This window comes from Marmota flaviventris, chromosome 3 (genome assembly GCF_047511675.1).
Source record: "Marmota flaviventris isolate mMarFla1 chromosome 3, mMarFla1.hap1, whole genome shotgun sequence".
NCBI lineage: Eukaryota > Metazoa > Chordata > Mammalia > Rodentia > Sciuridae > Marmota > Marmota flaviventris.
Window position 1 is genome coordinate 50,814,329 of NC_092500.1, and position 24,461 is coordinate 50,838,789.

A 24,461-nucleotide genomic window follows, 5' to 3' on the forward strand; every position below is an offset into this window, starting at 1 on the left:
TTCTCTTCCTATTAGGTAGAAATGATAGTCATATTACAAATAAATTTCCTACTTTCATCTAAAGAACTTAAACCTCTAAATATACATCTGTAGTCTACAGGAGACTTTCCCAGGACTACAGGTAGAGCTCTCAGTCTCCCAGGCTTTGTCATGGACTTCATTGAAGTTGTTGGTATAGACATTTGTCTTTTAGATATTTAGAGAGTGACCCACAGAAAAATAGAAACTGTGATCATTTATCTTTGAAATGCTAGTTCCTAACACAGAGTCTGGCAATTACAAGTACTCAAAAATATTTTTGGTCCAAAACAGTCTACAAGTAGTTATAAGAAGAATGTAGCTAATTTCTGTAAGGGAACACTGGAAATCAAGAATAATCTGTAAATAAGTTGGAACAATATGCTTAACTTGGAGAATCCAATTTTTAATCATGCCAACAACTTTAAAAATGAAACTTACAAGTTAAAATCACAGATCATATGTTTTCCCAAAGGAAAACTGCTTGGGATTCTAGAAGTAGGCACCATTTCTAGATCTCCTGCCAATGCCTTTTCTGGGTTATGGACTCTTGTGACTGATTGTGTATCACTTGGCCAGTCATGCTCTGGAAGAGAGGAGGTTTCACCAAGGTGAGCCACTTCCTATCTCTTAATAATTTGAGTTCTGGTTTAATTTAGATCACTAGCTGATTATAGGAATATAGGACTAATAGATTTGGGTGCTATTACTATCGAGTTCTTAGACGGACTCTAGAGTAATCCCTACTTAAGAATGAATTTCCCTGAAATCATATATAAAACTTTTCTAGGATGAGTTCACAAATTTCATTACATTCTCCAAATAGTCTGATTCCACCAACAGTTAAATATCACTGCTAATTATTTTCTTATGTTCATAGCAATCAAAATATAGTAGAAGATTGAGAATCTGCATACTTATAATCTTCTGATATAAAAATAATAATAATGACAGTAATGTCATGGCTTAGATAAACACTATGTGACAGATTATAAGTTACTTATAAGAAATATGTCACTTAGTCTTCAAAATACCCTGGAACATAGGTACTGTTGTTATCCTTATTTTAGAGGTAACTAAGCTTCAGAAAGATCAAATGCCTTGTTAATCGATTATTAACACCAGGAAGACTAATAGCAAATTTTGACAAATAACTGATTTTTGAGAAGTGGAAGACAAAACGAATTCTACTTTTCATATTTTGAAAACAATGATTTTTTTCACTGAATGCTTTAGGAGATATTTGGTATTGAATCAGTTGTACCAACAATAGAGACCACATCTATGTATTCTCTTAAAAACTGATCTAATTACAAATTATATTCTGTGCTTTTTTAAAAATTATATCAAAATGAATTCTAATGAAATGTATCACTAAAAAGAAATAAAAAAAATTTCTAGGATAATACATTTGAAAACCCTGATCTAAATGTCACATACTTTAGGAGTCACTGATTTTTATATTTGGCACTGCATGTTTGTAGATTTCCTTTTTTTTAATGCTCCAAGAAGAAACATATAGATATTAATCCATCCTTCCCCTTCACTGCATGAGATAAATTCTGATCATAATTTTATTTCACGCGAATATTTGTACTGGGTAATATTTATATACTGTTCATCCCTGCCACTAATCTAATTTATGCTCATGTTCCCAGGGGATGAGGAAAATTCTGGTACATCCCTCATGTCGTGACACAGCAGTGGAAAGTGCCAGAAGACCTTTTCTCTGTTAGTCTGTGCAAGAACTGAAAAATGCCGTTTATCACAGAAACCCAGCTTTGATCCCTGCAGCTTTGCTGAACCAGGCAATATTAAGAGGCGCTTGAAATGAATATTGGAAAAAGCATCTATTTATTTCCTGAGAGGGATACACTTCTTAGTGCTACCACTAAAAGTAATATACAGATAAAATTGTAGCGTAAGCATTGATATTCTTTGCAAAATTAGTACGCAGATATAGCGCTTGTATTCTGATATAAGCCCCAGCCCCCTTGCTATGGCATCAGTTAAAATGACCAACCAACAAGCATAGGAAAGGAACTCTTGCTTCTGTTTAGACTCTGCTCTTTATCATTCTGCATCTGCACCATGAAGCCATAATTCTGTTTGTCATAAACTGCTCACTGCCCTGTCATAATGCCCTGTGTCAGGACTGATGTGCTCATGCCCTCAGCAGTTACTAGGGTGCAAACATTCCAGGCACCATTCCAGACCCTGGAGACACAGCAGAGAACAAAACACTATCTCTGACATCAGCATTTCAAAATTTGTGACTTACTATAGGGAGTTCTCATTGATGGCATTTCTGTTTTGCTGTTCATGGTATTTTAAAAAATGTATGCACTTGATGGAACTTCAAAGAGTAAGGAGCATTACCAGTGCCTCTTTTGCTGAACATGTGTCTATTGTTGCTTTACCACACTTTCTCTCTTATTTTTTTCTTTTTCACACTTTCTCTTTTTGTGGTGTATCTATGGAGTGAGGGTCTTACCACTTTGGAAATTGACAAAAACTAAGGTTAAATATCCAGCCTGGTATTTAATTCTCAGTGAGATTCTCTTATTCAATACTGTGCTGAATATTGGCTTCTGTTCCAATCATTCACAACTCTACAAACTTCCTTTGTTTCCTAGCTTCCCTTTCTCAGTGATGGACATCAGCACCCACCAATCATGCAAGTTGGAAAACTTGAGATCTTCTTGACCCTCCTCTTCCTAGCTCCCCACTTCCTAACTGGTTTCTAATTCAAAGGAATTTCTCTTCATTAACATATCTGCAGTTCATGCCACCCATATAACTAGTGGTATATTTTAGTCTCTCAGGCATTACCTATATATGACATAGTCAAATACCCATCCCCCCAAATCCACCCTACCTTATTGCCTGGGAACCTGTCAAGACTCTAACCCTCAGTCTTCTTTGAAGTTAGGTGTGAACATGGAATAAGCCATACCCTTGAGAATATCTGCAGGCCAGTGATGGATTTTACCTCAGCTCTCTTTCCCCTCCACTCTACTGAACACAGATAGGATATGTTCCTAGTGCAGAAGATCCCAAACTTTCTCTATTCACAGAATCCTAGTGTCTCAGTAAAATTTTTACAGCACCCCAAGCCAAATGAAATACAATAGTTCAATTTATGAAGTAGTTAAATCCAAACAACCTAATTCATATTTTGTCCAAACAACCTATTTACTATTTGAAGAGAGACATAAATAGAAAGTTTAAAATATGTTTATTTCATTCTTAAGTAAACCACAAGTGCCTAGTAACCATAAAAATGTGTTTGTTGGACATCATACAAATTCTCAAACCCACAAATCAGATTAAGCATTGACAACCTCACTTCTTGTTTCACATTGATTTTTACATGGAATTTGCTTCTTATCATTGCACAGAAATCAGCTTTGGAAAGACAGGACATCACCAAAAGCAATGTATTATGATCAAATGTTGAACTAAACTGCTTCAAGTAAGGAGATACTGTTGTGTCCAACAGATATCTAGTATGGCTGTGTTTCTCTCAAAAATATAAAATGACCCAGAGTGGACCTGTCACTTCACCATGAAACTTAAGGTATCTCTATGTTTTGGGGAACCAAAGCATTAAGGGATAGCAGAGACACAAAGAAGTTGACTGCTGATCAGAAACACCCATCTAGATGTGGATTATGAACAGAAATATAAGTTTCTGTTATATGTGAGCTATTCTTTATTTTTGGATTTGCTGACATAATCTGACCTAACTTAATGCATTATATTACTGCAGTGGCTTTTTAATGGTTCTCTTTGACACAGCTGAAATGTGTTTCTCCCCAACACTTCATGCCATTAATGCCAAACTATTGCTTCAACTAACAACAAGCCAAAGGCTAACCTTTTATCAAACTCTAATCAGAGCACTTTTCTTGGATCCTTCATGGTCTAAATCTCTGTTTGCTTTCCCACGTCTTTTCTGCCAATCTCTCCTCATACGCCAAACCCTAAATTAGTGCCTCAATCTTGGCAGCATATTAGAACTTTAAAAAAAGCAAAAACAAAACAAAACACACAACAAAACAAACCCCAACTGCAGAGGTTTTGATCTAATTGAAATGGATCTGTTCTTGGAAACATGAATTACAACACACCCAATACCAAGAGGATAATTCAAATAGCCCTGTAACTATGAAGGAAATTGAATTTGCAATTTTAAAACTCCTCAAAAAGAAATCTCCAGGCCCACATGATTTCACTGGAAAATTCCACCAAATATTGAAAACCATTCTACACAATCTCTTCTAGAAAACAGAAAAAGAAATGCATTTTCCAATTCATTTTTGGAAGCTAATATTATTACCATGATACCACAACCAAAGAAAAATATACAAAGGAGAACACTACAGGCTATACTACTCATGAATATAGATGAATTTTTTTTTACATTTTTTATAGTAGTAGATGGACAAAATGCCTTTATTTTATTTGTTTATTTTTATGTGGTGCTGAGGATTAAACCCAGGACCTCATACATGATAGGCAAGTGCTCTGCCACTAAGCTACAGCCACAGCCCAGATGAAAAATGCTTAATAAATTATTATCAAATAGAATTCAACAACATACGATAGTATTACATCATATGACCAACTGGGGTTTATTTCAGGGATGCAAGTATTACAAAAATCACTCAAAGTAAAAAAAAAAAAATCAAGGTAAAGAAAAATCACATGATCATATCAACCAATGCAAAACAATTGACCAAATTCAACCCCATTTGTGATAAAAGCTCTCAGAAAAATAGAATTAGAGGGGAATGAGACATTTCCCCCTAAGACTGGGAAAAGGTAAGGATGTCCACTCTCACCACTCTTAATCAACCTGGTGCTGGGAGTCCAGTCGGTGCATAGAGCAAAAAAGGTCAGTAAAAGGCACATGGATTGGAAAAGAAGAAATAAAGTTGGTTCTGCTTGCAGATGAAATGCTTATCTTCATAGACAACCCTGATGAATTTATTAAAAAAGAAAACAACTTCCCAGAACAAATCTAAGTTCTGTGATGCCACAGAATATAAAATAAATATATAAAAATCAATCATATATCTGTATGCTAGCAATGAACATGTGTACCTTGAAATTAAAAATAAAATGCCATTTATAATCATTCTCCCAAAATGAAATACTTAGATGTAAAAGTAATTAAACATAAAAAATTTGTATGCTGAAAACAAAAAAAAAATGCTGATGAAGGAAATCAAAGAATCCAATCTAAATAATGGGAGAGACATGCCATCTTTCATGGACTAGAAGACTCACTAGAGTAAAGATGTAAATTCTTTTCAAGTTGATAAAAAAAATTTTAATACAAATTCTATCAAAATCTCAACAACAGTTTTGGTAACTATAGAAGAGATTATTTCAAAATTCATGTGGAAAAGCAAAGGAACAATTTTTAAAAGCATGCATAAAGTGGGAAGAATTGTTCTGTCCAGTTTCAAGATATTATTTAATTACAGTAATAAATACTGTATTGTATAGTGGAACAAACACGGAGAAAACCCAGAAATAGACCCATAGAAACATGCTTAACTGGGTTTTTTTTTTTTTTTTTTTTGGAGGGAGGAGTTACTAGGGATAGAACCCAGGAGTACTTTACCACTGAGCCACATCCCCAGTCCTTATTATTTTTTTTATTTTGAGATAGTATCTCAATAAGTTGCTTGGGGCCTCACTAAGTTACTGAGGCTGGCCTCCAACTTGCCTAAGACTCCAGAGCCTCTGGGATTGCAGGTGTGCCCCACCATGCCTGGCTCCAACTAGTTTTTGACAAGGTGCAAAAGCAACTTAGTGAATGTTGCCAGAGTAATTGGACATCTGTAAGCAAAAAAAAAAAAAAAAAAAAAGGAGAAAGAGGAGAAGAATCTTGACCAAAGCCTCATACTTTCAATGATCAAAATGGACCACAGACTTAAAATATACATCATAATATTATAAGAATTATAGAAAATATTTACAAACTATAAGGAAAACAGTGGAGAAAATTTGATGATTAAAGGCTTAGCACAGAGTTCCTAGACTTGATAAAAGCATGAGCCATAAAAGGAAAAAATCAATCAGTTGGACTTCATCAAAATTAAAACCAGAGTCTCAATGAAAGACCTTTCTAAAAGCATGAAAAGAAAGTCTACCGACTGGGAGAAAATATCTGCAAACCATGTATTCAACAAAGGACTAGGATCTGTAACTTCGAAGACATTCTCAACACTCAACACTCTAAAATCAAACAATCTAATCAGGAAGTGGGGAAAAGGGATGAAGAGCCATTTTACCAAATAAATAAATAAATAAACACCAAAAATTACTCCAAAATTAAAACTAGAATATCACTATGCACTTATCAGAAGGGTTAAAATAAAAAAATAGTGACAACACCAAATACTTTGTAGGATGCAGAGAAGCTCAATTACTCTTACACAATTGTTGAGAATGGAAACAATAGAGCTACTTTGGAAAATGGTTGAACAGTTCATTAGAAAACTAAATATGCACCTACCATATGACCCACAAATTATGCTCCTGGGTATTTATCCCAGAGAAATGAATATTTATGTTCACATGAAAACTGTACATGAATATTTATAGCAGCTTTAGTCATAATAGCCAAAAAATGGGAACAGCCAAGATGTCCTTCAATAAGTGTGTGGTTAAACAAACTCATATCTGTGCCATGGAATATCACTCAGTGTTAAAAAGGAGAGAACTATTGCCACTAGATTTGTCTAGTGATATTGAACAAATCACTACAGAATGAAGCTGAGTATAAAAGGTCAACTCTGAAGATTTCACTGTGTATAATTTTGTTTATTCAACATTTTGAAATTGCACAATTATGATAATAGAGACTAGATTAGGGGTTTCCAGGGTTAAGAAAGGGATAGGAGAAGGAGGGAGATGGCTGTCCCTATAAAAGGGTAACCAGATGCTTGAGGTGAGGGAAATGATCTGTGTTTTGACTTCATCCATGCCAACATGCCAGATGTGATATTATATTACAGTTTTGCATCATGTTACCATTGGGGAAAACAAGGTAAAGGGCACAAGGGATCTATGAGATAATTGTAGGTTCTCAAATGTCTTTAAAATTTAATATACAAAATCCCATCAAGATATTCTGATTGGATTGGACTGGGGTGATCCCAGGCATCAGTATTTTAAAAGCTATCAGGGTAATTCCCCCATGCAGGCAGCATTGAGGAATTACAAATGGAACTAAAAGACTTGTGTTTCCCAGAATCCATAAAATTTCCTACCATTTGTTGTTGCTCTGGTTTTAACACCTCCCCTCTTTCCTTTTGCCTACCTAAGACTGTCCTTCCTGTACCACTCCCCTGAAAGACCCAGAGTACTGCTGGCCTGGGCAGAGCAGGGCCCTTTTAGGACTCACCAGTCACAGCCCTTCCTCAACTCTTGAGTTGCCTTTGTCACTCTGTTATCACAATTTGTGTGTTTCTCCTCTTTCAGCAACTCAAGTTACTATTATCCGCTTTGCACATGTAGTTCCTGAATTTCAGGGACCTGTCAAAAATTAGGGGTAACTGCCCTTTCTGTGGTAATAGTTTTAAAAAAACATTAGCAATGAAGCAGGAGATTCCAAACACCAAGGTTTTCACAGCACAAAGTGTGATTATTATGCCATATATGATGCCATACATTTACTCTATGCAAAGTGGTGTTACAAAACCTAAGATAGTCTGATGTGGGTCCAGGATGCCTTATGCGTATGATACTTCTTTTCTTTCTGTTTTTGTTTGTCAATTGTTTTGCTTTGTTTTATCTTTCCACATATCCGAGCAAATCTAGACTCTGACTAATTTTGGGAAGCCGATGCTGAGGACTTTTCCGGCCTCCCCACTCTAGTCCCCTGCATCTGCAAGTCTGGTACTTTTTACAATCCCTCAAGGAGACATGATTTGTAGTGTGACATCCAATCACAATTCTATTACCTCTTTCAGAAAGGTGTCATGAGCAGGCTCTCTTTACTCTTTCACAGCAGTCTTAAAAGGTGAGCTAGTGTATGTTGGCAACCCAATTTTTCACAGAATCTTTGCAAGGTTATATGTTCTATTTTTGCAATAATGTAAAATATACCTTGTACCAGAAAAATCATATGGGGACTTTTATTGATAGTGTTAATGTTATAAACTAATTTAGGGAGAACTGACACAGCTTTATGTTGGGCTATGCCATCCACTGGAATATTAGTTCCTGGATAGCTGGAGTATTGTTCATTTTGTCTGGTGCTTTATCTTCAGTGCCTAGAACTGCTTGATACATGGTTAGCATTCAGTGTTTATTGAATGATGGAATGGATTGTCTTTCCATTTATGTTGATCTTATATCCCTCAGAAGTTCTTTAAGGTTTTTTTTTTCCTATAACTCTTGTACATTTTCATGATTTGTTTTTCCTGGAGATGTGACTTTTTGGCTATTGAAGGGGATGTCTTCTCTCTACCATGACTTCTAGATGACTGTTGTTTGACTATGTAAAGTCTACCTGGGTATTATTATTGCATATTAATTTGTAAAAAGCTGTGCTATTAAATTTTCTAATTTGTTTGTAAAACTTTTACATAATTACCAAGTGTCATTGTTGTTTTTCTTAAAATTTTCTAGAGTTCAGTAACTTAAAAGATTGAATAACAAGTCCAAAGAGAAACAGCAAACAAATAATCCCATTCTATCAGTGAGATTCTTGTTGGTTATATGAGTAAGCAGTGGTACAGATATAAACCTGTAGTTTCTTCTCTAAAAATTAAATATGGTGATTAAGGAAAATGTCAAATCCAGATCCATCTCATTCCTTGCTGGTTGGGCATCATCTGTTCTCTGTGCTGCTTGCTAATTTGGAAAAACTATAATGTTTGCTGTTTGGTCCTCTTCATTTGGGAAGGATTATTTGCAATTTAAATCACAAAAGAAAGAAACTGTCAGTACATATTGACTTGCCCAAGTTCCCCTGTTTTACTGCAGTGTTGATTCACTAAGCCTTGATATATAAGTGAACTCATGCAAATGAATGCATCTGTCTTCATTTCTCTTTGCCATTAGATCATTATGCAAACATTAAACACCAAAAAAGATACAAAATGATTGATTACTTGAGCAGAGAATGGAGGTTAGCTGAAAGCAAATTCCAGAAGCAGGTTCCTCCCTTTCCAACCACCTCTTCTCTCCTACCCGCTTTGGAAACCCCCATAATGAATTTAGTCAATTCCTTTGGGACTAAAGATACTTATTGGCAGTCAACATTCTTGTGATTCAGTGCATTTTCTTGCAACAATATTGTACATTTACTCCTGAATTGTTACCTAATTTATATATCCCTTCTTTGGTCTGCCCTGCTCAGCTAATCCTAATCAATAATTACAACACATCTGTCAGAAGACAAAACTGTGAAATAGATGTTGCATTAACCCCAAGTCTTTGGTTGACATTGTTTCCAGGACTATCTCCTCTGTGTCTGCTTTCCTCACAACCTGCCCTGTGGCTTAGTGGCCTGTGACTCTGCCTCTGTGACTAGGCTGAGCATCCTGAGGATAATAATGGCCTTCATTTTTTTTTTCATCTTAGTGCTTCAATGTTTGGGTCATAGGAGCATTCAGTAAGTTATTGAATGCATAAATTGCTCCAATAACTGGGGCATAAATATTTTCTTTCTTGTTATTAAAACTAGCTCTTAGAAAAAGATTTGAAATATTTTTAAATGGGAGGGTAGTTGACTGTTACCAGTTTAAAGAGTAGCCAGATCAATGGATTTATATTTTAAAGAATAAATTAAAATAGTTATTGACCTTTTTTAGATTTTTAAGATTCAGCAAGAAACCTGGGAAGGGCTTGGGTTCCTTCAAGACAAAACTGCACTGACTTCTTTCTGCCATAAAGACTGCTTCCAAACCTGTTTGATGGTGTCCCATTTTATGCAAGAAGCATTTTCTTGAAAACATGAGTAGAGACAAAATTTTTATAACTGGAAACTTACTTCTCACATGCCTGGCATTACTGTTTCATTGCTGTGTCTTTGTGAATTTCTGACTAGGCTCTAAAAAACACTATGCTTCCCATGCTTCAGGAAAGGTCTATAGCTGGGCACAGTGGTGAACACCTGTAATCCCAGCAGCTCAGGAGGCCAGGGCAGGAGGATCGAAAGTTCAAGACAGCCTCAGCAACTTAACAAGGCCTTAACCATCTTAGCAAGATGCTGTCTCAAAATAAAAAATAAAAAGAGCATTGGATGTGGTTCAGTGGTTATGCACCCCTAGGTGCATAAATAAAATAAATAGAAAAAGAAAGAAATTTCTAAAATCAAAAGTTTAAATATACAGGATTACTCTGCATAATCCAAGAAAATGCAAAGAATTCTTTTTTGGGCAAAATTGTTAGGCACTTCTTTGCTCTGTGGTGAGAATAGTCACCCATCATTTTTTTTCTGTCATCTTTGTTATTTTAATTATTAACTTTAGTTTTAAAAAATTGACACCCTGCCTTCTACCAACAGGATTTATAGGGGTTATTTGTTAAGTTCATCTCTTCAAATATCATCTGGGCCCATATGGGTATCTATGGTGCATGTGAGGGGCTATTTTGTTTTAAGGAGACACAGGTGAAAAGCACAGCAATGGACATGGTTACAAATGGTTCTGGCAAAAAATATAAAAGAACTTGAACTTTTATGCACTTGATAAGAATTTTGGTTCTTGAATTTCAATCCTTATTTGGTCTCTCATATAAAATGTAATGCATGAAGCTGACATCATAAGCATTCATACCCTCTTCCTCGGCTTCTGCATTGAAGGCAGTGTCGGCTCATACCTGTAGTGCTGTGAGACTGAAGGGTCAAAGCAGGCCCCCAGCAATGTTGGGCTGGGACAGAGCCTGGAAACCTTGACTGCCCTGCTTGGAATGACATTCTCTGTGGCACTAAGGAAATGAGTGACCTGATGACCCTTGCTTCCTTTCCCCAAGCACTCCATTCTTCTCAGTAGGCTAGATGAAAGATTCTTTCTTTCCCTGATTTGAATTTTTTTATTGCCTAGTAGAATTATATACCAGCAGCAACAATTTTAAAACCTTGATGATAAGCATTCATAGAGGTTTTTAAAATTATAATGAACTGTTATATGTAATTAAGAAAAGGATGGAGGTATGCAATAGTTTTTTTTGTTTGTTTGTTTGTTTTTTAATTTGACTTTGAAAAAGCAAGTCTGTTCTTGCATTTTAATATAAGTGTCTTTGATGTTCCAAAAGTTTATAACCTTGAAATTTGGGGTCAAAGCAGGCCTTTGATTTTGGAGAAGATGGGAAAGCACCTAGTTTCCCCATTTGTATCCAGAAAGATAGCAAATAGTAAAGAGAAGAGTAACATCATAGGAGTTCTAAAACACTATTTATCATAATTAGCCTCTGGATATGTGAATACTGACTTGTCATTGTTTTTTTATGAAAGGAAAAATATTCTTAATATTTTCTTACCTTCTGTTTTTGTGACAAATCAAAAGATTTGAATCTCTTCTTGGTGTAAAGACATTATTCCCACAAGATCTGTGAGATTTTACGATTTGGGTGCATATTGATAAATTGATAGCAGTTACCCTGAAATTCGGAGGACCAACACTGCTTTGCCATACTGAGACATATTCAGCAAGAAATCGTATCAGTCGTTGCATGAGCCATTTGGTACTTGGTTTGTAAATGACCAAAAAAGTGAAAGTTGGTAATATTTTTCTTGAACCTGTGGAGAGCTCTCTCTCCTGTCAGTTGGCTTCCTAAGCTGAAATGTGTCAGGAACTTGGAGTCTGTTACTACACAATATGCATTTGTATTGTTATTTAAAATCCTGTTCTAACTTCTTATCTTAGGACTTTCAGCTGTTCTTTTTGGAGTTACAAGGACAGAATTCAGAGAAAGTCACTAGGGAACGGTAGGAAACAGAAGCTGAATATCATCATTGGTATATAAGTCTATTTATTGCCAACCTAGAGCAAACTACCCCACTGGCGCTGGTTAATAAGCCCTTGTGGAATATCTACCTTGATGCTAACGGTGCATACTTCTTCATGAGACACTTTGCAGCTTACAATGGAAGGAGACCATGGATATCTTTTCTCATAGAAGAAAAAGTGAAAAGAGTTTCTGGGGAGAAGTCACCTAATCATGAAATAATATCTGTGGTGCTGCTTTCATTTAATAGGACAAACGCTTTTCTTTTACAGAGGAATTCAAGGGCTCCACTGTGGTTGAATTGATGAAGAAGGAAGGCACCACCCTGGGTCTGACAGTGTCCGGAGGAATTGACAAGGATGGCAAGCCACGGGTGTCCAACCTGCGGCAGGGAGGAATCGCTGCTAGGTAACTGCCTCTGTGGGGAAATGGGAAAGAGACGTGGGGTATAATTAATTCAAAAATTAAAGCTCTATCAGAAAAGGTCACTAATAAATAAATGACAGTTGCCATCTGCCAGGCAGCACGTCCCCCCAGAAGCTCAGCAGGGCACGGTTCAGAAGCTGCTCCCCAGACCTGCCAGTGGCTTTTCTGGCCTACACTGAAGTCACTAGGGAGGTTTCTTATGTCATCTAAGGGGCAGCCAGCCTCTGATAAGATTTTAATTTTAACATATATATAGACCTAGACCTAAATGTGCCATCAAACAGCAGACGGGCTGCAGTGGGGATGAGACACAGAGATCATCTCAAAGTGAAGTAGATGACCCATGTTATGTATCCAGGGATGCGTCCACAGAGGGACAGAGCTGGCCAGGAAGAGTGGGAGGCCCAATGTCCCATTTCCAAGTAAAAAAATTGCTTTTCTGATTTTCTGCTTGTGAGACTGCCCTTTCCACCAAGATAAAGAGATGGTTTCCAAAGGACAGAAGGCTTGGAGGGGAAGTTCTCACTTTGCCTTCTTCCCATGAACTGCAAATTATTCTCACATTGCAAAGGCAGAACGTCCTAGATACCGGCCAGGGGTGGGCTTGCTTTAGAGATACATTCTAAATTTACCTCAGCAAGATGGAATATTGAGCTTTATTAAAAGTGAGGTCAGGCTGGGCGTGATGGTGCATGCCTATAATCACAGGGACTTGGGAGGCTGAGGATGGAGAATCGTGAGTTCAAAGCCAGCCTCAGCAAAAGCAAGGTGCTAAGCAACTCAGTGAGACCCTATCTCTAAATAAAATACAAAATAGGGCTGGAGATGTGGCTCAGTGGTCAAGTGCCCTTGAGTTTAATCCCTGATACCCCCCAATAAAAGTGAGATCAGGGGCTGGGGATGTGGCTCAAGCGGTAACACGCTCGCCTGGCATGTGCGGGGCACTGGGTTCCATCCTCAGCACCACATAAAATAAAGATGTTGTGTCCACTGAAAACTGAAAAATAAATATTAAAAAAAAATTCTCTCTCTTCTCTCTCTCTCTCTTAAAAAAAAAAGTGAGATCAGGGGTCCTTAAATCCTAGACACTAATGTTCTTGTCCACGTAATTCCAAGTTTAGAGTTCTTGTCTTATAAAGTATCATCTGAAATAGTGACTACTTTTGATAATCAACCCACATATCCAGTTTATAAGCTTAATCTAGCTGATTGCTCCCTGATGCAAAGGTATTACTCATAGGAGAGGCTGACAGGAATATGAGCACCTTACCCCTTCTCCTTCAGACTTTGAGAGACTTTCTTTGGCCCTGGATAAAATCCCAGTGACGATATTGTAACCCATGACATGTCCAAAAGGCAGGCAGCAAAAATGAGAGGGACTAAAAAGAAAAAGATCTGAAGTATCTGGGATCTGGATCCATTCCCAGAGAATCAGCCCCTTAAGTGCTGAGCAACTCAATAAATAAATAAAAATTATTTTGTTTTATGGTGCTTTTAAAAACAAAAAGGTTAAGGGAAAATCATAAATAATGGCATACCCAGAGCAGAATTTCTAAAATGTGACAGCTGAGAAAACAGAACCCACTGACACTGAGCTACACCCCTGCCCTCAGGAACCAGTCACCTCCTGAGCAGCAGGGACTTCACTATGTTGCCATCTAAACTTGCTTATTCATGAGTGGAAAGTGAAAAATAGATCCAGACTGGCCTGTGGAGAAGATGGGCCACTGAACTAACACTGTCTATTTTGCAGAAGTGACCAGCTAGATGTGGGTGACTACATCAAAGCTGTGAATGGGATCAACCTGGCCAAATTCCGCCACGATGAGATCATCAGCTTGCTGAAGAATGTTGGAGAGAGAGTGGTTCTTGAAGTGGAGTATGAGCTTCCGCCAGTCTGTGAGTAAACACAATCTGGGGCAGTGTAGGGGGTACCACATCACTTCCTAAAGCACCTGGCTTCTGTTGTTCCCTTTTGCCACCAGTGTCTCATTACAGCAAGGTCAAAGCAAACTTGATATTTTTAAGTATTTGATTTGAGAAACATATAGCCTCACTCAGAAAAAATAAAAAGAGAATAATTAACAATGAAATTACCCAGGGCCCATGTTCTATTAATGTGATGTGATCTTTCTACAACACTTATGTATGTAAAGTTTTATTTATATAAATATATATATATATATATATATATATATATACACACACACACACACACACACACACACACATATATATATATATGTATATATAATATATAGTCTCTGTGCCTTAAGTACTACATTTTGCACTCAGATTTAGGGAAAGCATGTTTTATATTGACTCTTGTATAGATATGTTTATGTCTGAAACATAAACATAATTTCAGATCACATTATTATCAAATAATAATAATGGTAATAACAAGAGCAGCTAACACATTTTGAACACTTATTAAATGTTGAAATTATAAGAAAGTTGACTTGCATTGATTTACATAATACTCACTAGAATCGGGGTCAGCAAAGGTGAACTTTAATTTATCAAATGGCTGGGTTCAAATCCCAGCTTCCCCTTTTACCAACTACTTACTTTTGAGAAAGTTACTTAAACTTTCTAGGTCTCTGTTTTCACATCCTTAAAATGGGGATAATATTAATTTCTACTCATAAGTTTATTAAGAGAAGTAACTAAGTTAATATTTATAAAACACTTAGAACGGTGCTTGGCACTATAAAAGTTTTTAATAAATAATGATCAATCAATCAATCAATCCTGCAAGGTAGTCCCTATTATTGCTCTTTTTCTCACTTTACAGAAGCTTAAGTACCTTTCCCAAATTAATAGTCCTGGTCTGCAAAGTCCATATTTAAGCACAAGCTGCCCAATTTCAAAGCCCACATGCTTATTCACATGAGACATACCTTGTGCTATGTGTTACTGCTTCCTTGCATTTAAGCTATACTATTCTAGAACCACCTCTCCAATTATTAGCTATTCACAAGATGCTATCCTAGAAATCTCTTTGCTCTTCCCTACTGGTGAGAATACAGATAAATTATGAAGAGTTGGTAATAATTCATTTTCAGTAATGATTTATATTCCAGCCTCTGCTACATTCTGGGGGCTTGGGTACATCTGTGGAATTGCCATCATAGCAGGGGAAGACAGATAATAAAACAAAAACATAATAAGTAAATTACAGAGTAGGGTCATGGATGTTATGAAATCAGAGCAAGAGAGCGATTAAGGGTGATGGGATTGGGGAGGGATTACAATTTTAAATCGAGTGGTCAAGGAGCAGCCACTGAGAAAATAACATTTGTTCATGACATGAAGGAAAGGTGGGGAGTGACCATATTAATTTCTGGAGGAAGAGAGTTACAGAAAAATGGACCAGCCAGTGCCAAGACCAGAAGGCAGCAATATCCCTGGGTTATTCTACAAACATTAAGAAAGGCAGTATGGGTGGAGCAGAACACTCAGGAAGAGGATTAAGAAATGAGGTCAGAAATGTAAGGTGGAAGGTGTCCTCATTGGATACTGGAAGGACCTTCAGTTTTGCTCTGAATGATGCAGAAAGCCACTGTATGGTTTGAACAGAGAAAAGCATGATCTTATTTATGTTTTTGAAGGCTCTTTCAGGCTGCTGTGTCGAGAACAGACTTCAGGGTGAGGATAGAAGCTGGAGCTATTGCACTGATTCAGGGGAAAGAGAGTAAATGGAGGTAGTGAGAATCAGATTCTAAATTAATCTTGAAGATAGACCAACAGGATTTTCTAATGGCTTTAGGTGAGTCGTTTGGAAATGAAGAAGTCAAGAATAACCCCAGGTTTTGAGTCTGAGCAACTGGAAGGATGGAGTTGCCATTTAACAGGGTGGGGAAGAATATGGGAAGAGCTGACCAGGGGGGAGATCAGGAGATCATTGTTTGATATTTGAGATGTGTATTCTATATGCCAAGGAAATATCAGGAAAAGAGCTTCAGTTAAGGGACTTGGAAGTAAGATCTGGACTAGAAATGTAAATTGAGCATGATGGGAGTTGAGATGATGTTTGAAGCTTGGGGACCAGATTAGAGCACTAAGGGAATATGTACATAGCCAGTCACAAGTACTTATTCTTAACATAAAATGTAGCATGGAAAATTGAGTACTCATTTTATAACAAAATCAATTTAAGTTTATGTTAAATAAAAAAATTTTTTAAAAACTCGCTACATTTTTTTTCATTTTCAGCAAGAGTAAGACAGTAAAATAGAGTGTTAAGGGTATGGACTGGTTTGCTAGTTAAATGTCTGCCTTGTCCATTTCTAGCTTTGTAAACTCTGGATGTGTGTTTTCAGTTCTTCAAGCCTTAGGCTTCCCAGCTGTTACGTGGCTATGATTGTTGTAGGATGTTTGTTAAGGAGCACAGGCTACCATCACATAATCATTATTTAGACCATTATCAGATGCTTGGTAAGAAATTAATATTAACCATCATCATCATTGTTATTATTCTTTTGCTGAAGATACTGTAGTTTTATTACAATATTATAGTTATGCATCGTAGTTGGGTTTATTTTGACAAAATCATACATGCATGGAATTCAATTTACTTCATTTTAGTCCCCATGACCCTCTTTTTCTTCCCCTCCCCTACCCATTCCCCCTCTATGTGTTCTTGAATGTTAGAACAGTCAGTGTGCTTTGAAATCACCATCTCACACCATCGCTGAGGAGTTAAGAGAACTAGAGTCAAAGCTACTTGAATATGCATTTGCATCCCACTGAGTATATAAATATTAATCAAGCATGACCTCTTTCTAAAGGAGCTGTCAGTGTAGCTTTCAGGTTATGACCCATAATAAAGATTTCCCAATATTTGGGGGTGATTCAGACCTGGGGATTTGGGGAAAGTCTTAAAGGCAACAGGGCAAGTCAAGTGGAAAGAGGAACAACATTCCATGCAGAGGGTCCAGCAAGGGGATGAGACAGTATAGCCCAGTGCACAGGTTAAGCCCAAACAGATTGGAGTTGTTAGAGCACAAAGGGAATAGCAGAGAGGCCATAGGTAAGAAGGAGGCCAAAGAGGAGCCAAACAAGGAGGACCTTCTACACCATTTTGGTGAATGTGGGGTGGCATCAAGTGGGCAGGGAGGAGTCAGTAAAGGCTTTTAAAACTGCTTCATCAGATTGGGATTTTTAGGTTCATCATTTTGGTGGCCAAATGGAGTATAGATCAGGAGCTATTAAGCCTAAGGGCTGCTTCAGTTTTCCGAAAGAGAGGTGATATCCTAAATCAATATTGCATTGGTAGAGTTAAAGAGAAAAAGATGAGTATCAGAAATGTTTTGGAATAAAAGCCTTTCATAACCCAGTGATTATACCTGCTTTGTCTTCCTCACATAAGAAAGCTGATGGGGAAAAAAAAAGATATTTTTAAACACAAAAGTGTGAATTTTCGTGCTAGAAATCAGATAGAAGAGATCTATTCTCCAAGGATGATCTGTTTCTTTTTATTATGTTTGGAGAAATTAATAAGGTCTTTGAGTTCAGAGAGGTTGGAAGGATTAGCAAGCCTCCACTCCACTTAGCTCAGACTGCCAGAGCAAAACAGACCACCACAGCTGAGGCCCTGGAGGAGAACTGACACTGGGAGATAAGCCGCCCAAGGCCAAAGCCACAGCCAGTAACTTTCTCCAGATCACAGCAATTTGAGGTTTGGCCAACCCCAGAGTTTAGAAAGAGCTGGAGGAAGGATGTGTGCTTCCATGATCTGATAAAGGAAAGATTGAAGTTTGACTTTGGGCAAGCCACTTATCTTTTCTGAGATTCAGTTTCTTTACAAAAATGAAATGATTGGACTACATGAGCTTTACATTTCTTTTTCACTTTAAAATATATGATGCTTTGAAACTGTATTTAGGAAGAACATGACTCAACTGTATCTTAGGCATTTATGCATTAAAAGTCAGACCAGAGCTGGACACAGTGGAGCACGCCTGTAATTCCCTGGCTCTGGAGCCTGAGGCAGGAGGATAACAAGTTCAAAGCATCAACAAAAGTGAGTCGCTAAGCAACTCAGTGAGACCTGTCTCTAAATAAAATAAAAAATAGGGCTGGGGATGTGGCTCAGTGGTCAAGTGCTCCTGAGTTCAATCCTCATAACCACCCACGAAAAAAAAAAAAAAAAAAACAGAGCAGAGTAGTGCCTTCAAAATTTGTGTCACATACCACCTGCAGAACATTGAAATGTTAAATAATTCTCATCCATTTTCAGTTAACACCTAGAACTTTTTATTATAAGCTTAAATGGTTGGAAAGAGTATAATTTTTAGCAAGTTGTTTTTTTTTTTTAAATTCTGTTTCCATTCAAACCGTGGAGCTGCAGATTTACTTATTCAATAAAAATGCCTATCACACAATCTGGTTGGCAGAGGTCGTCCTTATGGTTAAACCATTGACTGAATCAGACTAGCTTTCTATGGAAAGGAGTCTTTTCTTAACTTAGATAAAGGTGTTAAAACATGTCACTGGATAGGCTTTTTCTCAATTCTAACACCAATGGAAAACAGATAGATGGTGGTGGTGGTGGTGATAGAGAACAGGAATGGGGTGTAATTCAAGGTTCCCTACATGAGGTTCATTCTGGGATTAAGTATAAGAGAGCAGCACTTCTCAGGGAAGCTCTTCCTTGGCAGAGGGGGGAAAAAAGGATAAGCCTGGCCACCAGAGCACATGTCTAGTAAGAACCATGGGCAAGTGTAACATAACGAAGGGGCAAAGTACACAACTCCTATGTTCTTGGTGAGGTGGGGAGGCAGGGGAAGAGTACATAGGTTGGAATGATCTTATCTACTATAGTTAAAGAACTGTGTAGAAGTACATGCATGTTCACATATAGAACAAGGGATGCCAATACAACTAAAATAAGTAAGGAGTAGTTTTATATTTTGAAATTAGTTTTTACCTGGCCCTTTGATTCTTTTGGTAAGCCCTTAATTGCATCTTTGAATACACATACACACATGCAAAGTAATAGGTAAAAAATTAGAGTGGCCAATATAGGATATCTGGTCCTAGGTATAAAACCATATCACCAAGAGCCTGTCATGCAAACAAGAATTATAAAGATGAGATCTGTTTCATTAATTAACATAAAATGTAGTCAGCATTCAGATTTACAATTGTAACTGATGGAGAGCAAAAGTGTAGATAATCTACAGCTGTAGATAATCCCCAAAGTCTTTATAGTGACTTAAGATTTGATTTTAAGATTTTGTGGTCAGCAAGATTTAACTAGAGCAATGTTAAAATTCCATTACTTTGCATTCCCAGAACAGACATCCAGTCAACAAGGACAGGTGGTCCAGAATTAGGATTTGGTTGAACATAATTGAAAGATGATTTAATGATTAAATAAAATAATATTTGCAAACAGTTTTGCAGAGGTCTGGGGACAGAGGAGATGCTATTGAGTATTTCTCCCATATCCTTTGCTTTTCTCACTTATCAGCTGAACAGAAAACATCATGTTCCTTAACCAATTTCTTCAAGTGGCTTGTTGGGTCATAGAAATAGAAAAAAAAACATTTGGTTTGAACCCAATTTTGTTTTTCATTTAATTAAAACTATACCTCAACTCTTTTCAGTTGTTTGCACTGTTCCTAGTTGATTGGAATAAACTGTAATTCCCCTGGTAGCAAGAATATGACATTTAATTAAATCAGCAGTGTACCAAAACATTTGTTCAGCTGCAGGTTTATGTTGTTTTTCAGCAGATCCAAGTTATTTTTGCACTTTATGTCCTAGCCTGTTAAATGTGCAGTTCTGTAAATTTAAATGTCTACTTTTCATAAACATTTCTACAGTATTCCTTTGAGGGTTAAGATTTTCTGATAATTAAAAATAATTGTAAGTAATGCTTAATTAAAACCACTAGCTCTTCCTATAAATGGCAAGGAAAGTATATTATCTCACATATTTTATTGAATACTGCACTGAATGTGAAAAGCAGAGTGACAGTCTACATATACCTTCACCCCTGTCATTCAGGTTGAGAAACTAAGTGAAGTCATCATAAGTCAAGGACTATTATTGATAGTTTTTTTTGTAATAAGTAACCCCTTTAGGATCTAGTAACAATGTAAAAATGTGTTATTTATAATGAATATGGCATTAGATATCATTGTACAGATTTTTTAAAAGTCTAAAACCATCCATTTCTATATATCACAGGTTTTTCTGTCTCCATGCATAAAATACTCCTATATTCATAATAAAAAATATTAATTCGTGCAATTTTGTTTTCTAAATGCAGCAATAGTGCAATATACAACCAGAACTACTCACTTGTTTCCTAAAAATAATCTTACAGGATGTCTTAGCGACTGTGCCTTCACATAACTTGTACCCTCACGCAGATGTCTAACATGACTAGAGATCTCAGCTTGTCAGTGCAATTTCAGTTTGTGAAATGAGAGCAACCAGCAGGCAAACAACACAGGCATGGAGACATCAAGTAAAATTAAGTAGATCTTTATTTTGTTAGTAGTAATATTTTGAATGTACTTAGCATTGTTTTGTTCTCCACGTTTCCCTAGGGTTGCTAATATCTTCACTTAATAGCTCTTTATATATCAGAACACCTATTTGTATCACATACATATATTGATAGCAGTCTGAGAGTAATACTTTTTTTTCTGGAACTAGCTACAAAAATAAAAATAAATGTTGTCCTGATTGGCTAGCAACCTAGGTAAAAAAAAATAAAATATGTGTGTTAATGATTCTAAGACATCTCTACTTTTGTCTTATCAACAAATTTAAAGTAGCTTAAAAATAACTGAAGAAAATATTTCATTAATTTTTCAAAAATCATTGTTTTTACATTTCACAAAGGGAAAACAGTTTTGCTTGTTACATATTGTCTCATTCTGTAGAGTTCAAGCAATGTAACTGTTATTCTGTGTAGAAATGTTCTACACAGGAAGGGAAGGAGCTATGATTTTGGTTCCTTTTGGATAGATAACTCTTTTATGGTATTTGCATGTCATTATAATTACTTTTTTCTAACATTTTTTGGAATTGTTGATTTTTATTACACAAACAAAAATATTTGCAAGAGGGATCTATAATATTTTATGCCACATTGAAAAATTTAGAAACATTATTATATTTGAAAACTTATACCTCCCTCTCTTTCCTATATGCAGCTGTACAAGGATCAAGTGTTATTTTCCGAACAGTGGAGGTCACGTTACATAAAGAAGGCAACACCTTTGGTTTTGTAATACGAGGTATGTGACGATTAGAACCATCAGAAATTCTTGGAGAATTAGGCATGATAGATTGGGAGTTTACAGGAACATCATCCCCCAAAAAACTTATGTTTTCATTGTATTAAGTTACGTTTTAATATTTGAACCCACTGTTCTTTAAATAAATAAAACGATGGGAACTCAAGTAGAGTTCAAATGATCAGCATTATTTTAGTCCACTAATACAGAACAAGCAGCCAGTGTTTGTAAACCTTGTCATACACAGTCATGCTACTGATCTGTCACTTTTCAACACATCTCTTTCCTTTCCCTTTTCTATATCACTGAAACAAAAATGTTGATGAGTTGGCTTGACTTGATTTAATACATAAGGATTAACCAACTTCGTCTAAATTAATTTCTCTTGAAATACATTTTGTTATTGTAGCTTTCTAAAAATAGATTTAAGATGATCTAATCCCTTGAGTACCTGTGTGCATCAGCTCAACTCATCTTATTATGGGATGGCATTGATAATAAAGATTTCAATTGACTCCAACTTTTCTATAAAATTGTTCATTCTAAGCTATGATTCTGATTTTTATTATTCTGTTTTTCTCAATAGTAATTTCATCCCTATAATACTATGTCTCTATTAACAGCTCTCAATTCCTCATGTGACAATGAGGTTTAATAGGGAACTATACAAGCATCAGGAATTTGTTAACATACATTTCTTGATTTTTTTGTTGTTACCTATGACATTCTGTACTTCACCAGAGTAAAAATATATATATATAAAAATTATTGAATTAACATTTAGCATCTTAATAAATATACATGCATCAAAGATTAAAGGAGGTATGTTGACTTCCATAGACTTGTCGAAAGTGCTGAGCTTTAAACATTAGGTCTCACTATGGACCAGTCAAGTAGCAAATCAATCAAGCAAATATTTTCAAAGGATGTATTGATGTCAGCATAGATATCAGTACAATGGAGTCATAAGACAAGATCTTTTTCTATAGGAAATAACAGTCCAGTGAATTTAAGACACAAACTGACAAAGTACCCACGTGTGTCATCTGTTTTTGCAATGTAAGTGTGGAAGGGAAGTGTTCTTGAATCACAAGTGTTGAGAGCCACAGCCAAAGGGGCCCCAGCAAACTTTCAGACTGCCAGCTGATGATTGGCTCACAGCGGCCCCAGCAACATCTAGCTGATTGGCTCCTCTGTGGTGATGCTCATTGGGCTGTTTCCCTGCCCTTTCAGACTACGAAGCTGCTCATTGGGGACTTTTTTGGTTCCGCCCATGCGACCCAGCCAATCGGCCTCAAGAGCAGGAGGAGTGGGGGAGGGAGAGAGGCTTGTGGGAAGCCGGTGGTGGCAGTTGGGCTCTGAGGGTTTTTCCTGAGGAGCTGTTTTGTTTGGCGTGTGTGGTTCTAAAAATAAAGTTCGTTTCTTTTGACAAGTGGCTCCTGAATTGTGCCCAGCCAGACTGCGGCAACAAGCATACAAACCTTATTATTGAAAGGATGCAGCAAAAATTACTGGTGTTGCAACTGAATTCCTCAACCACCTCAAGAAAACAAATGATGTAATATTACCAGAATATTCCTTTCACACTTTTCAGGAATTTTTAAATATCTGTGTATACGCACAGGAGTTTTATAATATGAGCCTACAATACTGGCTTGTGCATAGTGGCACTCAATAAATGAATGAATAATTAAATATTGCCTAGATTTGTGTGAACATCGGACTGCTTGGCATTAATCTGATTTTAGTGATAATAAACAAGTTTAGTTGATAAGTACCACATTTTTTAGGCTTTAATAACTTTGTTAATACATTGGTAAAACAAAAGTTCATAGAATTTTGTTTAATTTCTCAATGTGAATCAAAGAAAGACTTATACTTTTGGATCCTTTTGAAATCCATCTGTAGAAGGTTTTTCCAGCTCAACAGATGACCACTATCCATCCCTTAAGAATCATTGGTTAATCAGATTGAAAAGATACAGCCAGGCATGGTGGCACACATCTGTAATCCCAGAGGCTCAGGAGGCTGAGGCAGGAGAATCATGAATTAAAGCCAGCCTCAGCAAAAGCGAGGTGCTAAGCAACTCAGTGAGACCTTGTCTCTAAATAAAATACAAAAAAGGATTGGCATTGGGCTCAATTGTCAAGTGTCCCTGAGTTCAATCCCCAATACAAAAAAAAAAAAAAAAAAAAGGTATGGTGGGTAAATATTAGCATGACTCTTAAGACATTTTGGCATAGATGGGATGTGAGCTACTCTGAGACAAAGGGAGATTACCAGGAAAATCAGGAAGTGGAGCTGATAGCACAGAAGGAGTCTATCTGTTTAGTGCTGGAGAATTACTTCATAACCTGATGGAATAGAACTTTGGATGTTAAAATAAGCTTTTAGATGGTGAACGGACTTATTTTTCTAATAATATAAGTGACAGATTCTAAAAATTTGACCCTCTGAACAATAGAACTTGTACCCATAGGGAAAAAAAGTGATGCTCTGGCCTGAACATAGGAGATTTCAATTTCCATTCATTAAACACATTCCATAAGAAACAAGTAAGACCTTTGAAGCCATTGCTATATGTGAGAAGGCAAATTTTGCATGTTTTCTTCCCTACATCAATAAATATTCTGCAGTTTCTCAGCTGGCATTTTGTAAATGAGTTTTTCTTAATGGCAACAATGAACATATTATTATTATTATTATTGTTTAGGGGGTACCAGGGTACCTGAACTCAGGATTACTTGACCACTGAGCCACATCCCTAGTCCTGTTTTG

The 24,461-nt window shown here is 36.6% G+C and overlaps 1 protein-coding gene across 1 annotated transcript in view; it reads left to right on the forward strand.

The window, feature by feature from the left end:
- Grip1 (glutamate receptor interacting protein 1) overlaps positions 1-24,461 on the forward strand; it is a 630,091-nt gene that overhangs the window by 481,121 nt on the left and 124,509 nt on the right. Inside the window, exons 3-5 of the mRNA XM_071609698.1 lie at positions 12,267-12,402; positions 14,174-14,319; positions 21,600-21,683. Of these exons, the coding sequence (XP_071465799.1) occupies positions 12,267-12,402; positions 14,174-14,319; positions 21,600-21,683 (366 nt within the window). The remainder of the gene's footprint in view (positions 1-12,266; positions 12,403-14,173; positions 14,320-21,599; positions 21,684-24,461) is intronic.